This window comes from Zonotrichia albicollis, chromosome 16 (genome assembly GCF_047830755.1).
Source record: "Zonotrichia albicollis isolate bZonAlb1 chromosome 16, bZonAlb1.hap1, whole genome shotgun sequence".
Classification (NCBI taxonomy): domain Eukaryota; kingdom Metazoa; phylum Chordata; class Aves; order Passeriformes; family Passerellidae; genus Zonotrichia; species Zonotrichia albicollis.
In genome coordinates, this window is record NC_133834.1 from 14,865,171 (window position 1) to 14,879,108 (window position 13,938).

Sequence of the window (13,938 nt, forward strand, 5' to 3'; positions counted from 1 at the left end):
ATGGTGACCCCACCTTGCCATAGGATCCCCACATTACTGTGGTGACACCACCTTGCCATGGGATCCCCACCTTGCCATGGTGACCTCCACCTTACTGTTGTGACCCCCACATGGCCATGGAACCCTCACCTGGCCATGTTGATCCCCACTTGGCCATGGTGACCCCCATCTTGCCATGGTGACCTCCACCTTGCCATGGGATCCCCATCCTGCCATGGTGACCCCCATCTTGCCATGGTGACCTCCACCTTGCCATGGGATCCCCGTCCTGCCATGGTGACCCCCATCTTGCCATGGTGCCCTCCACCTTGCCATGGGACCCCCACTTGGTCATGGTGACCCCATCTTGGCCATGGAACGCCCACCTTGCCACAGTGACCCCACCTGGTTGTGGGATCCACTCCTTTCCACGTGGACCCCTACTTTGGCATGTGGAGCCCATCTTTGCTTTGGGGATTCCCACCTTGCTGTGGTGGGGTTTCTTTGCCCTGCCCTGAGGACCCTCACCCCTCCTGAGAGACCCCCCGAGCTCCCCAAGCCCTCCCAGGGCACATGCCCACTCTCGGGGACACCATCCTGGGGGTGTGGGTGGGAGGGGACATTAAGAGGGGACAGAGCCAGCTGGGTGCCATGCAGAGGAGCTCAGGGTGTCCCTGCACATCCCCAGGGACGGGCTGGGAGCTGAGCTGAGGCTCCTGAGCTATTTTTTCAAGACAAGGTGGGTGCCTCCCACAGCCGCAGCTCCTTCGGGTGCTGGGAGAGCTCCCCACGCAGCCCGAGGGGATGGGGAGCTCCATGGGGACAGCCTGGGGACCCCAGACCCTGAGCAGCCCTCCAAGCTGCCCCAAGCGTCCCTTTGCCTTTCCAGGAGGGATTTTTTGGGCACAGCCCAGCCTGGAGCATCCCTGCCCATGCCATCCCCACAGTGGCACAGTGTGGAGTGCCCAGAGCCACCCCACAAGGACATTTTGGGGGCAGCGTGGAGGTCCCAGGGACCTGCCAGAAACTCCAGGAGTGGCAGGGGGAGCTTCCCAGCAAAGAGAAACTTTGGGGTGACCCATCAGGGACAGACAGGATCATGACAATCCAAGGGAAGCTCCTGCAGGAGTGCTCTGTGAGTGGCAGATGGGTCAGGGACAGAGCAATCCTGGTGAGTCACAGCGGATCCGGAGGGGACAGGGAATGCTCAGGGAGCTGCAGGAATCTGTCCTGTGGGGAAAGGCTGGGAGAGCTGGGGCCATCCAGCCTGCAGGAAACCTTCTGGCATCCTGGGGATACCTGAGGAACCTTGGGAGGGTGGCAGAGACAGCTTTGGCCAGGAAATGCGGAGGGAGAAGAAGGGTGTAGGAGTGTCGGGGGGTAGGGATGGAGACGAGAGATCTCTGCAGCCAGGTCAGGAACTTGGGGTTCATTGCAAAGGGCCTGGGGGCAGGGCCCTGCTGGGAGCTGCAGCCACAGCTCAGAGCAGGCTGAGAGAAGAGAGGGGAAGAGAGGATGAGAAGGTGAGAGAGTAAAAGGGTAAGAGAGCGAGGTTCCCATTACAATACAATAAATCTTCTTCTGTGTTGAATATTCTGATTCTCACTAACCAATCTAGTACAAGATACAAATCCTACAGCATTTCCATACAGCCTGTAAGAATCATTACATTACCATACTGTGTTACATTTTAAACCCTATTAACTCCTCTTTGGGCCCCTTCTGCCAAGCTGTAGGGTCTGCTCTGACCCTTGGGCCTGTCTGCAAGCAGAGGGTGTTGTTCCATCAAAAGAGGATCACCTTCAGCTGGCCACACCATTGTTTTCCAGTTGTTCAGTAACTGAGGGATCTCAAAGCTTGCTTTCATTTCAATCTCACTTACAGTTTCTATATTCTCAAAATCTTATGCCAGGCAATCACATTTATAAGGCTTTCCTGTTTCATCTTCCCCAACAAAGGGGAAGCAGTTTTCAGCTGGAGGAGGACGCGTTCAGATGGGATAAAAGGAGGAATCGCGCTGCGGGGGAGGCGCTGAGGAGCTGGAGGAGCTGTGGGTGCCCCGGGGGCTGGGGTGAGATGTCCGTGCCCGGGGCAGGGCTGGCACCGGGGGCTCCTCGGAGGTCCTGGGGGATGAGCTGAAGTTCTTTTCCCCAATCCCAACCGAGTCCCCAGCGGGTCCCCAAGCCCGGGGGTGGCGCTCCCGGCCGCCGTGCCCGCCGTCACCAGAGGGCACTGCGAGCCTGAGCATCCGGAGCGGCCCCGGGGCAGAGCGGACACGCAGCGGGGCCCGGCGGCCTCGGGGAGCTCGGACCCTCCCTCCTCCCCAGTGCCACGGGCACAACCAGCCAGGGACAAGCAGGGGTGGCCAGGGGACACAGGGGACACAGTCAGGGGCGGCCACCAGACCGAGCTCCCGTGTGTGCCCGGCGGTGCCATCCTAAGGGCTCTCCGAGGGACTGAGTCCATTGTGGGTTCTGCGGGATCCGTGCCCGCTCCGGCTCAGCCCCAGCTGCTGTGTCTGCTCCGAGGGGGCTCCGGGACCCCCCGATGGCCGTGCCCGACCCCGGGGTGCCCGGTACCCTGCTCCACAGGGCTGCTGGAGCAGCTGGGGCCGGGGTTTCCCCAGTGACACCAGTTAAGGTGGGTCGGGGGCTGTGGAGGGGGCCAGGGGCGCAGCCTCACCCCGGGGCTCTCCTTTAGGGCAGACACTGCCATGTGGCACCGTGTGCCACCTCCCTGCATCCCGGGGTGTCCCGAGGGAACATCCCGCACGTGCTGAGCACCGCGCTGGGGTCAGCCCCGGTGGGGAGAGGTCACCAGTGCCTGGTGCCACCCATCCCCTGGTGCCACCCATCCCCTGGTGCCACCTCGCCCCTGGCACCTGGCCAAAGCCATGGTGGGCTCCCTGCCTGCCCAGCTCCGAGCCCAGCCGGTTCCACTCCCTCCCCGTGTCACCGGGTCGGCTCTGGGACCGTGCCCCCGCCATGCCGGGGTCTCTGTGGTCCCCCAGGGCACAGCCAGACCCTGGGCCCAGCCACCCCCGGCAAACCCCCGATGGCAGCTGGTGGGCTCAGCACGGGCATCCCACCCGGCCCCCAGCCCAGCCCCCCGACACCCCGACCCGCTCCACCTTAACCCACTGCCCCTCCGGCCCCTCATTTGCCACGGATTCCAGCAGCATGACTTCTTTCAGCATCATTTCATGGCCGGAGGGCTGTGAATCCTCCTCTCCCCGCCCGCCTCCCCCTCCCCTTCCCCCCTTCCCCTCTTTCTTCCCACCATCCCAATTTACAATCCCTCATTTCCATTCCGCTCCACCCTCTGGCCGGGGACTTTGTTCCCGGCCTGTATCATCCCATCCCAATTGTTCCGTGTTTATTTCAAACATTTTGGCGGGCTGTCACTGGATGGAAACTTAATTAATGGTGTGGTCTGTAGTGGTGGCACAATAGCGGCGGGAAGGGAGGGGGTGGAAAGCAATCCCCAGGTTTGGAGGGGGGGAAATTCGGGGTTCGGATGTGCTCGACCCCCGTGTCAGGCTCGGTGCCACGTGCCCGTTCAGAAAATGTCTCCATGGGGAGGGCGATGCTTCTGGTGATGGGGGCAGGTTATAAGGAGGTTGGGGTGGGTGTAAATTTTGGGGTACACAATTCTAGGGGTGTAAAGCAGGGGGCTGCAGTGTGGGGTGTGCATAGCCTGGTTTGTCTGTAGCCTGGGCTATGGGCTGGGCTGTGCAAGGATTGGTGTGTGCATAATTTGGGGTGTATGTAGCCTGGGGTGCAGGACTCGGGGTGCAGGGACCCATGGTGTGTGTAACTCAGGGCTGGGGGGCGTGGGATTCTTGGGGTGCACAGTTCTGGGGTGGGGGTGTGTAAACCAGGAGGCTGCAGTGTGGGGTGTGCACAGATTGGGGTGCACCAGCCTGGGATGCCCCACATGTGCGTGCCTTGGGGTGCCCATGGCCATGGGTGTGAATGTCCTGGCCTGGGGTGTGTGCAGGTGTTGGGGTGCACAGTTCTGGGGGGATGCATAAACCAGAGAGCTGCACTCTGGGGTGTTCATAGCCCAGGCCATGCCTGTGACTGGCTGTGCACAGCTGGGGTGTCTATAGACAGAGCTGGAGTGTGAAAAATTGGGGTGTCTATAGCCAGGGTGTGCACAGCTGGGGTGTGCACGGTTTGGGATGTACCCAGACTGAGAAGTGCACAGTTTGGGGTGTGCACAGTTTGGGATTGCACAGTTTGGGTGTGTACAATTTGGGGTGTATCTGGACTGGGATGCACAGTTTGGGGTTGCACAGTTTAGGTGTTCACAGTTTGGGCTGTGCACTGCTGGGGTGTTCCCAGCCTGGGGTGCTGTAGCCGTGGCTGTCACAGCCTTGGCCCTACAGAATTCAGGACGCACCCCCGGGTGTGGATCTGACCCTGGGGTAGCCCAGCCCTGCTCCGGGCCCCGTCCCCTGCCTCAGCCGTGTCCCCTCCCGGTGTCCCCGATGCGGACAAGCCCGGGGGGCTCCGGGGATGCCGCTGCGGTGGATGCCGGTGCCCCCGGCCGTGGGGAGGGGGTCTCGGGGGCGGCTCCCGTGCCCGCCCCTGCGCCGCCATTGGCGGAAAGTTCGGGGCGCGACGCGGGGTGGCGGCCGCGCTCCCCCGTCCGTCCCCGCGGCCCCGGCCCCGGTGCGGGCAGCGCTGCGGGCAGGGCCGGGCCGGGCCGGGCCGCCCGGGGCCCCGCGGGCGCGGCCATGTGGGCGCTGCGGGCGCTGTGCCTGGCCGGGCTGGGGGCGGCCATCGGCGGCGGGGCCGCGGACCAGTGCAGCTGGAGGGGCAGGTAGGCACCGGCAACACCGGGAATACCGGCACCGGGAACACCGCACCGGGAACCGGCACCGGGAACCGGCACCGGGAGCAGCGGCCCCGGAGCGGGCGGGGGTGGCACACGCGGGTCCCCGGATCAGGCAGGTCCGTGGGGGATGGGGATTCTGCTCTCCCCGCCCCCCCATCTCCATCTCAGGGCTGAACCCCTCCCGCATCCGTGCGGAGGGTACGGGTGGGATGCTGGGAATCCGTGCCTGCCTCAGTTTCCTCAGCCCTGGGTGAGGTTCCCCCCGCTTTTAGGGATGCTGGTCCCCCTGCGGGGCTCTGCGCCTCTCCGGAACCCCTTCCCTGAGCCCCCTACCCATGAGACCCATCCCTGCGGCCGGCGGGACCCCCGACAGGGCCCTGAGCATCGCCCGAAGGCGCCGGACTCGGAACAAAGAGCCGGGGCCCGCCAGAGGGGCTGCCCCACGCGGGGGGCCTGGGGGGACACGGGGGCCACGCAGCCACCAGCGCCCTGTCAGGGACAAAGCAGCCCCGAGTGTCCCCGCTGTCCCCCGGCCAGAGTCCAGGCCTCTGCCCCCCCGTGCCGCGGGAAAGAAGCGGCTTCAGGCATCGTGTGTGAGTGTGGGACCCCAGCATCCCCCAAAGTGGGAACAGGGGACCCCGAGGGAGCCCACACTGCGTGTGAAGGGGGCTGGGCTGCTGTGCCCCCCCGCCCCTTGACTCCATCCAAAAGGTGCTGGGGGAACACAGGCACCCCTAAATGATTGGTTGAACCCCAAGCCCAACTCATCGAGGGTTTGGTGCTGTTCCTGCCTCTGTGGAGGGGCTGCTTGAGAGTGCGGGGTGCTGCTGTGTGGGGGGACACGGGCTGGGGGTCCCTGTCACTGGGGGTCCCTGTCACTGGGGATCCCTGTCACTGACGCGGTGCTGTGCCCACAGCGGGCTGTCACAGGAGGCTGGCAGCGTGGAGCAGCTGTCCCTGCACTGTGCCGAGGGCTCGCTGGAGTGGCTGTACCCCACGGGGGCCCTCCGCCTCCGCCTGGCCCCCCGCCTGCCGCCCACCAGCGCCGCCGTCAAGGGCCGGAGCCCCCCGCGCGTCACCGCCTGCATCAAACCCAGCGCGACCTTCCGGGGGGCTCAGCTCTACCTGGAGAGGGAGGGGGGCCTGGAGCTGCTGCTGCCCGAGGCGCCCCGGCCCCACGCCCGCTGCTTCAGCTGGCTGCCCCACGAGAAGGTGGCGCTGTTCCTGCAGGCCACCCCGCAGCCCGACATCAGCCGCCGCATCGCCGCCTTCCGCTACGAGCTGCGGGGGGACTGGCTGGCCCGGCCCGCGCTGCCCTCCGCCAGCCTCGGCAGCGAAGGTGAGCCCGAACCCTGCCTCAGTTTCCCTGGCCCTGCAGGGTGCCCGCGGGTGGGGAGGGGCTGGATCGGGTGTTGTGTCCCCTGGGGGTGACAGGCTGTGCTTGGCCCCGCAGGTGCGTGCCGGCCGTGCAATGACACCGAGATCCTGATGGCCATTTGCACTAGTGACTTTGGTGAGTGCCACCCTGGGCAGGGGACAGGGGATGGACCCGAAAGGGGCACTGGGATGGGATGGGATGGGATGGGATGGGATGGGATGGGATGGGATGGGATGGGATGGGATGTGCAGAGTGCTGCTGGGGCTGGGGATGGAGCTGGGGATGGGAATGGGAATGGAAATGGCAATGGGAACGGGGATAGGAATGGGAGTGGGGATGGAGGTGGGAATGGGAATGGGAATGGGAGTGGGGATGAGGATGAGAATGGGAATGAGAATGGGAACAGGATTGGAAATCAGGATGGAAATGGAGATGGAGATGGGGACTGGGATGGAGATGGGGATGTGAGAGGGAGTGGGGATTGGAAAGGGAATGGGGGTGGGAATGGGAATGGGAATGGGGATGGGAACAGGGTTGGAGATCAAGATGGAAATGGAGATGGAGATGGGGACTGGGATGGAGATGAGGATGGGAACAGGGATGGGAAGGGGATGAGGATGGGAATGGGGATAGGAAAGGGAGTGGGAATGGGGATGGGAACAGGGTTGGAGATTGGGATGGAAATGGGGGTGGAGATGAAGATGGGGACTGGGGTGGAGATGGGGATGGGAACAGAAGTGGGAATGGGAGTGGGAATGGGAATGGAAATGATAATGGCAAAGGCAATGGCAATAGGAATGGGAACGGGGATGGGGATGGGAATGGGGATGGAGATGGGAACAGGGTTGAAGATCGGGATGGGAATGGAGATGGAGATGAAGATGGGCACTGGGATGGAGATGGGGATGGGAATGGGAGTGGATACAAGACAAGAATGGAGAGGGGTTAAGGATGGGAATGAGAAGGCAGGTGGGTACAGGGACTGGGATGGGGATGAGGATGTGAATGTGCACGAGGACAATGATGGAGATGGGGATGGAGACAGGGATGGGGACAGGACTGGGGATGTGGATGGCAGTGGGGACAGGGCCAGGGCCATGCTGACACCCTCCCACCTTCCCTGCAGTCATCCGCGGCAGCATCCGGAGCGTGTCCAACGACGCCGAGCTGCAGGAATCCATCATCGGGGTGAGCGCCACGCGCATCCACCGGCAGAAATTCCCGCTGTTCCAGGCGGGCGGGCGGCCGGGCCGGCCCGTGGGCAGCATCCGCACCCCCCTGCGCTGCGGGGTCCGGCCGGGCCCCGGCTCCTTCCTCTTCACGGGCTGGCTGCACTTCGGGGAGGCCTGGCTGAGCTGCGCTCCGCGCTACCGGGACTTCCAGCGCATCTACCGGGGCGCCCAGCGCACGCACCAGAACCCCTGCGAGTTCCCCGTGGACTGAGCGGCTCCGGGAGCGCCGGGGGAGCCGGCCCTGCCTCACCGAGAGCATCCCGGGGACACCGGGACGGTGCCCGGAGGGAGCGTGGCACACGGAGCTGGGCTGGGGCAGCACCCGCCGGCGGGCTGGGGGGTTTGGGGAAATCCTGCTGGAAGGGAAGGGATTTGCCCAGGGTGCCCAGGGAACTGCCTGGGCGAGGGGTGCAGCAGAATGGGGAGCGGGGTGCTGCATGCTCAGGGGGTGCTGTGGGCACAGTGGGTCTGGCCAGACCCCGGCAGGGCTCGGGGCGGGTGGCCGTGGTGGCCGGTCCAGGGACACGGAAGGCACAGAAGGGAGTGGAAGGGCCAGGAGATGGATCTGTAAGGTTGGGGGTGGAAGGGGGAGCAGGCAGCGGTGAGCCTGGCCCCGGCACGGGCAGGAGCTGTGGGGCGGATGCCGAGGGAGAGGAGAGAAGCTGAAGGGAGTGAAGGGAACAGTGAGGTTGGAGGAAGGCTGGCGGGGGAGCAGAGGTGTCCTTGGCACGGCCAGGGCAGGACCAAAGCACTGACACAGGAAGGTGCCACGGGAGCAGGGAGAGGTGACAGTGCCACCGTCCCTGGCAGCCCTGGGTGAGCAGGGCAGGCCGTGCCAGCCATGGGGAACTTTGGACCTAGGGGTGGGGGGCATCGTATGTGCACTAAAGTTATAACGATACCAAATTTGTGACTTCTTTTTTATAAACTAAGCTGTATTTGTAGCGTGTGGCTCCTGTTTTTAGCAAGCTGAGCAGGATGTTCAGTGTGTGCCACCTGCTCCCCTCTGTGCCAGTTCCAGCTGTGACCCTGGGGCTGGAAACAGCCCTGATACCTGGACATCCCTCTGTATGGAAAGAGATTTATTGCAGTTTGCACATTCTGCACCCCAGCGATCCCCAGCACTTTGGGGTCCCTCTCCCCGGGTATCCCTGGTGTGGGGACCAGGGGCGGGTGGCTCCGTGCTGGGTGGGTGACCCTGCTGGAGGGGCCGCTGTCAGCACTGATTCTCGTCAGAGCCAGCGGCCACAAGGCCTCATTGTGCCTCATTGTGCCCGATTGTGCCGCGGCAGCATCCCAGCCCTGCCCTGCCCTGCCCGCTCCCGCCAGCCCCGGCCCCGCTCCCCTGGGAATGCCGAGGGGGATGGGACCGCGGGGCAGGGCTGGGACGTGGGAATCCTGCATGGGGATGGGGAACAGAACCCCCGGTCAGGGAAGGGACACGGAATCCCCAGCCAGCAAACCTCAGCTGGGAATGGGGCACAGGAGCCTCCCAGACAGGGATGGGACATGGGGCACCCAGGTGGGAATGGGGCACTGGAACCCCCTAGATATGGGACATGGGGCACCCAGACAGAAATGGGGCACTGGAACTCCCCTAGACATGGAACATGGAGCACTTAGATGGGAATGGGGCACTGGAACCCCCCTAGACATGGGAATGGGGCACTGGACCTCCCCTAGATATGGGACATGGGGCACCCAGTTTGGAATGAGGCACTGGGACCCCCCTAGATATGGGACATGGAGCACCCAGATGGGAATGGGGCACTGTATCCCCCTAGACATGGGGCACTAAGATGGGAACGGGGCACTGGAACAACCCTAGATATGGGAATGAGGCACCCAGATGGGAATGGAGCACTGGAACCCTCCTAGATATGGGACTTGGGAATGCGGCACTGGAATCCCCCAGACATGGGAATGGGACACCCAGATGGGAATGGAGCACTGGAACCTGCCTAGATATGGGGCACCCAATTGGGAATGGGGCACTGGGCCCCCCTTAGACATGGGACATGGGGCACCCAGCTTGGAATGGGGCACTGGAACCCCCCTAGATATGGGACATGGGGCACTGGAACTCCCCTAGATATAGAACATGGGAATGGGGCACAGTACCCCCAGCCGGGGACCTTTCCTCCCCACCAGTGATCCCATAGGGCTCAGCACTGAAATCTCAGCCCCTGAGCCCCTCCAAATCCCTCGAGCCCCCCAAACCTCTCAAGCAAAGCTCCTGCCACATCTGCTTGTAATTAAAACCTTTCCAATTTTGTTTCAATAACACCTTTTCAAATATCACCAGCCAGGATGAGCTGCTGCTGAGTGTTCGGTGCCTCTGCTGACCACAATGTGCTTTTCCTTGCCAAAAAAAAAGTTTCCAAAGAATGCTGTGGGCTTTGGAGCATAATTAAATATAAATATCTATATGTGTGTGTGTATAGAATGATCTGGCTGTGATAAGATCCTGGTGGGTTTGATACACAACACATGTTTTCCCTTGAGGAGAGTTTGCTGCTTGCTTTATGCTTTACTGCCAATTTTGTACTTGGATATTTTCATTTTATCCTTTTTACTGCCCCTTTTTGGGGCCGGGCTGGGCTCTGAGGGCTGGACCTGGCCCTGGGGAGGCTGAAGCTCCACGCTGGGCACTGCAGGATGCCAGATCCGAGCAGGAGCCAAGAGAGGCAGGGGGAAGGGGGAAGGAGTGGGAAACCCAGCGGAGGAGGAAAAATGAAGCTGGAAAAGCAATAAATGAGGTGCAGAGGGAATTGTGCTGCCCACGGCATCCTCTGTATGCGCGGGGGTAAATCACGGCTGCTCCGACCCCGCATTCCTCCCGGCTCAATGCCGGCGTTTAACGCGAGAGGCATCCGGCGCTTTTCTGCCCGCCAGCAAAACCTCTTGTTTTTCTTCCCATCTGTTTATTTGGCCAGAGCAGCTCGGTGTGCCGCTGCGGAAAGGGCTGGGACTGCGCTCCTTTGCTGGCACGGAGGTTTCGGGGCTGGTTTTGGTGCCCTCTGGCCCCTGTCAGGTTGGGTCGCTTCCCGCCGCTGTCACCGCACAGCGCTGGGCCCTGGCGGGGGCACTGAGGCTTCCTGTGGGAGCATCGCAGGGATAACCGTGCCTCAGTTTCCCCTCTGTGGGCTGGGGTAACAGCCCTTCCCTGGGGCTGAATCCCACAGCTCTGGGATCTCCATCCCAGCATTTCCCCGAAAGCAGAGCCCGGCCCTGGCCCAGCCAAAATTCCTTCCCGGCCTCTTGGCACGGAGCTAGGCCGTGAAGGGTGAAAACACAATGAGACAAACTCCATGCTGGGGAATATTTCCTCCACAGGATGGAAAGTGTGGTGGGAGGCAGCAGGGCCAGGGGAGCGGGGTGGGGACAGCGAGTGGAGCTGGGGGGGTCAGGAGGGGCTCGGAGAGGGGTGACCACAGTGAGGGGTGACCATGGTGAAGGGTGACCACAGTGAGGGGTGAGCACAGTGAAAGGTGACCAGAGTGAGGGGTGACCATGGTGAGGGGTGATCACAGTGAGGGTGAGCACGGAGAGGGGTGACCACCGTGAGGGGTGAGCACAGTGAAAGGTGACCAGAGTGAGGGGTGACCATGGTGAGGGGTGAGCACAGTGAGGGGTGAGCACAGTGAGGGGTGACCACAGTGAGGGGTGACCACAGTGAGGGGTGAGCACGGTGAGGGGTGACCACAGTGAGGGGTGAGGCAGCACCCTGAGCAGGGTGGCCCCACGCTGCCCACCACGGAATGATCCAGCCACATCTGCTCCAAAAGCCCCCCACTCACCAGCCTGCCCCACACAGTGGGATTTGGAGAGCAGCACCCCACAGCAGCTCCCTCTGTGCCCAGGGACATGCCTGGGGCTACTCATTCCGTGGGATCAGCCCCATTGTGGACCCACAGCCCAGCTCCAGAACCTCCTGGGGGCCGTGCAGCCCCTCGGTCACGCCGTGGGTGGGCATTCACGCGGGATGGCAAACCCCGAGCGGTGGCACTGCCGCTGTCCCCGTCCCTGTCCCCATCCCTGTCACACAAAGGCAGCCGCCGTTTCCCGCCATTTCCCCCCTCCAGCCCCTCTCCCCCCTCTCCTGATCCCTTCGCCCTCCTCCTCCTCCTCCTCCTCCCCGGCTGCCGGATGAAAGCCCGAACGTGTGAATCGCAAAGGGAGCCACAAAGGGAGCCACAAAGGCGGCTCAGCCCCCCCTGCGGCCCCAGCACCGAGCGGGGACCCCCGGGCCCACCCTGCCGGCAGCACCCCGGGGCTCAGGGGGTGCCGGGGGGCACAGGGGTGGCTCTGAGATCAGGGGATCCCCAATAGGGTCAGGGTGATGTTCCCGGGATTCAGGAATCCCCAGAAGGGTCAGGGGGATGTCCCTGGGGTTCAGGGATGCCCTACACTGTCCGGGTGATGTCCCTGGGGTTCAGAGATCCCCGGTAGGGTCAGAATAATGTCCCTGGAGTTTAGGGATGCCCTACAGGGTTAGGATGAGGTCCCAAGGTTTCAGGATGTCCCACCGGGTTTGATGACACCCCTGGGACCAGGGGGAGCCCCATAAACTCAGGATAAAACCCCTGGGGCTCAGGAGTACTCTGTAGGGTCAGGATGATGCCTCTGGAGTTTAAAACTCAGGATGAAGCCCAGAGGGGTCCAGGATGCCCCACAGGGTCAGGATGAGCCCCGTGGGGCCGGAGGAACCTCCACCCCACAGCCCTGGGGGCTGATAACCCTGAGCACACCCCCCATTGCTGCACCCCAAATCCCGGCATCAGCCCTGCCTCCAGCCCCATCCTGTGACCCGGACAGAGCCAGGGAGGGATGCGGGGGCTGGAAGCGACCCCGGCCGCAGCGGGGCCCCCTCGGCCCCTCACCCCCGTGCGGCTGCCGACAGCTGCAGGGAAGCGGCGTTCCCAGCACAGAGCCGCACATTCCTGGCGCTCGGGGCTGCTCTGCAGCCGCCGCGGCCCCGCCGGGGGAGGCTGCCCTGGAAAGAGGAGGATTAAAAACTCTTTGGCTGCAGTGACACATCGCAGCCGGTCCCCTCGCACGGCCACCTGCTCGCCCCGGCGCTCCGAGATGCTGCGGGCACCGCGAAAGGGCAGGAGGGACCGGGCACCCCCTGCTCAGTGCCAGGGCAGGAGGGACCGGGCACCCCCTGTGTGAAAAATGCATGTATTTTATTATTGGTTTTTCGCAAATATTCAAATGAATATTATATGTGTTGTGTTAGAAAGTGATGCTGTATTAATTCTCTTAAGCAGTGTGTTAAACATAGTTTTAGGTTATAAAAATTGTTAAAATAGAAACTGCTATGTAGGATATTGTTATTTTTTTTTTTTTAAGAAAGGACTTGCAGCAAAATAGCAGCCACAGGACACCTGAATCTTTCAGAGAAAAAGAATTTATTGCTCCATTATCAGAAGAAATGAACTTCTTCCTGCCTCGAAGGTGCTGTTAGGATTCAGAGGAAGAAGTTGATGATGACCAGACAGAATCCTGTGTTTGAATGGAATTTATGCATCATGTATGAGGTGTATGAATATGCAACAGGTTATTGCTTTTAAGGGTTAATCCTAATCGTGCTGCCCAGAAAAGGTACCTGGACTGTCTGTAACTGTGTTTTTATAGTCTCATATTGTCCTAATTCAAATTGTCCAAATTATTATTACTGTAATTGCATTACTATCTTTATAACCATTTTATTACTATTAAACTTTTAAAATTTTACAAACGAGGGATTGGCGTTTTTCACCCCCTGCTCAATGCCAGGGACAGGGCAGGAGGGCTCAGCCCTGCCCGGGTATTTCCTCCTGAATTCATTCACTCTGCAGCATCGCTCGGGCAGCTCCAGGAGCGCCTCATCCCCCACGGACCATCCTCCTCATCCCCCTCCTCCTCATCCTCGTCCTCCTCCTCTCCTCCTCCTCAGCCCCCCGGCTCCCCCCGGCTCCGATTTCCCGGGATTTTCTGCTTTAAGCAGCTCCACCTGCCAGCAAGAAAGAGCAAAAAGTGGAAAATCGGGGTGATCCCCGTGAGCCCCGAGTTGGCCACGCCGAACCCTTGGAGGGAGCAGCCCTGGGATGTGTTTTGGGGGCGGCTTCAGCTCCCCCAGTGCTGCTCTGGGGCCGTGATTAATGGGGTCTGGCTGTTGTTGGTGCCCCGAGCTGTGTGTTCGGGGTAGAACCCGTGTGTGGGTGTGTGTGCATCCTCATCCTGCTCCGTTCCCACAAACCAGGCGGAGGTGGGAGCAGGAACGCTCCTGCCCTGGGCAGCTCCACAAAGAGGGGCTCTGCAGCATTGAGGAGGGGGGATCCCACTCCCCAGTTCTGCTTCTCTGCACCCAAAGCCATTCCCAGGATGGGGCTGGGGGCTCTCCTCCCCTGGGAACAGCCCCAGAGACACTGAGGCACATTGTGAGGTTGGGGGTCCTGTGGCAGGGACATGGGGGCCACCAGACCCCCCAGGCTCTCAGAGGACACCCCGATGTGGAGCTGG

The 13,938-nt window shown here is 62.0% G+C and overlaps 1 protein-coding gene across 1 annotated transcript; it reads left to right on the forward strand.

The window, feature by feature from the left end:
- The first annotated feature begins 4,170 nt into the window (after positions 1-4,170).
- On the forward strand, positions 4,171-8,375 carry METRN (meteorin, glial cell differentiation regulator). The gene is made up of 4 exons (XM_074552601.1): positions 4,171-4,806; positions 5,739-6,160; positions 6,275-6,334; positions 7,326-8,375. Exons 1-4 carry the CDS (start codon positions 4,472-4,474, stop codon positions 7,640-7,642), a joined length of 1,134 nt encoding a protein of 377 aa, XP_074408702.1. The 5' UTR covers positions 4,171-4,471; the 3' UTR covers positions 7,643-8,375.
- The last annotated feature ends 5,563 nt before the right edge of the window (positions 8,376-13,938 follow it).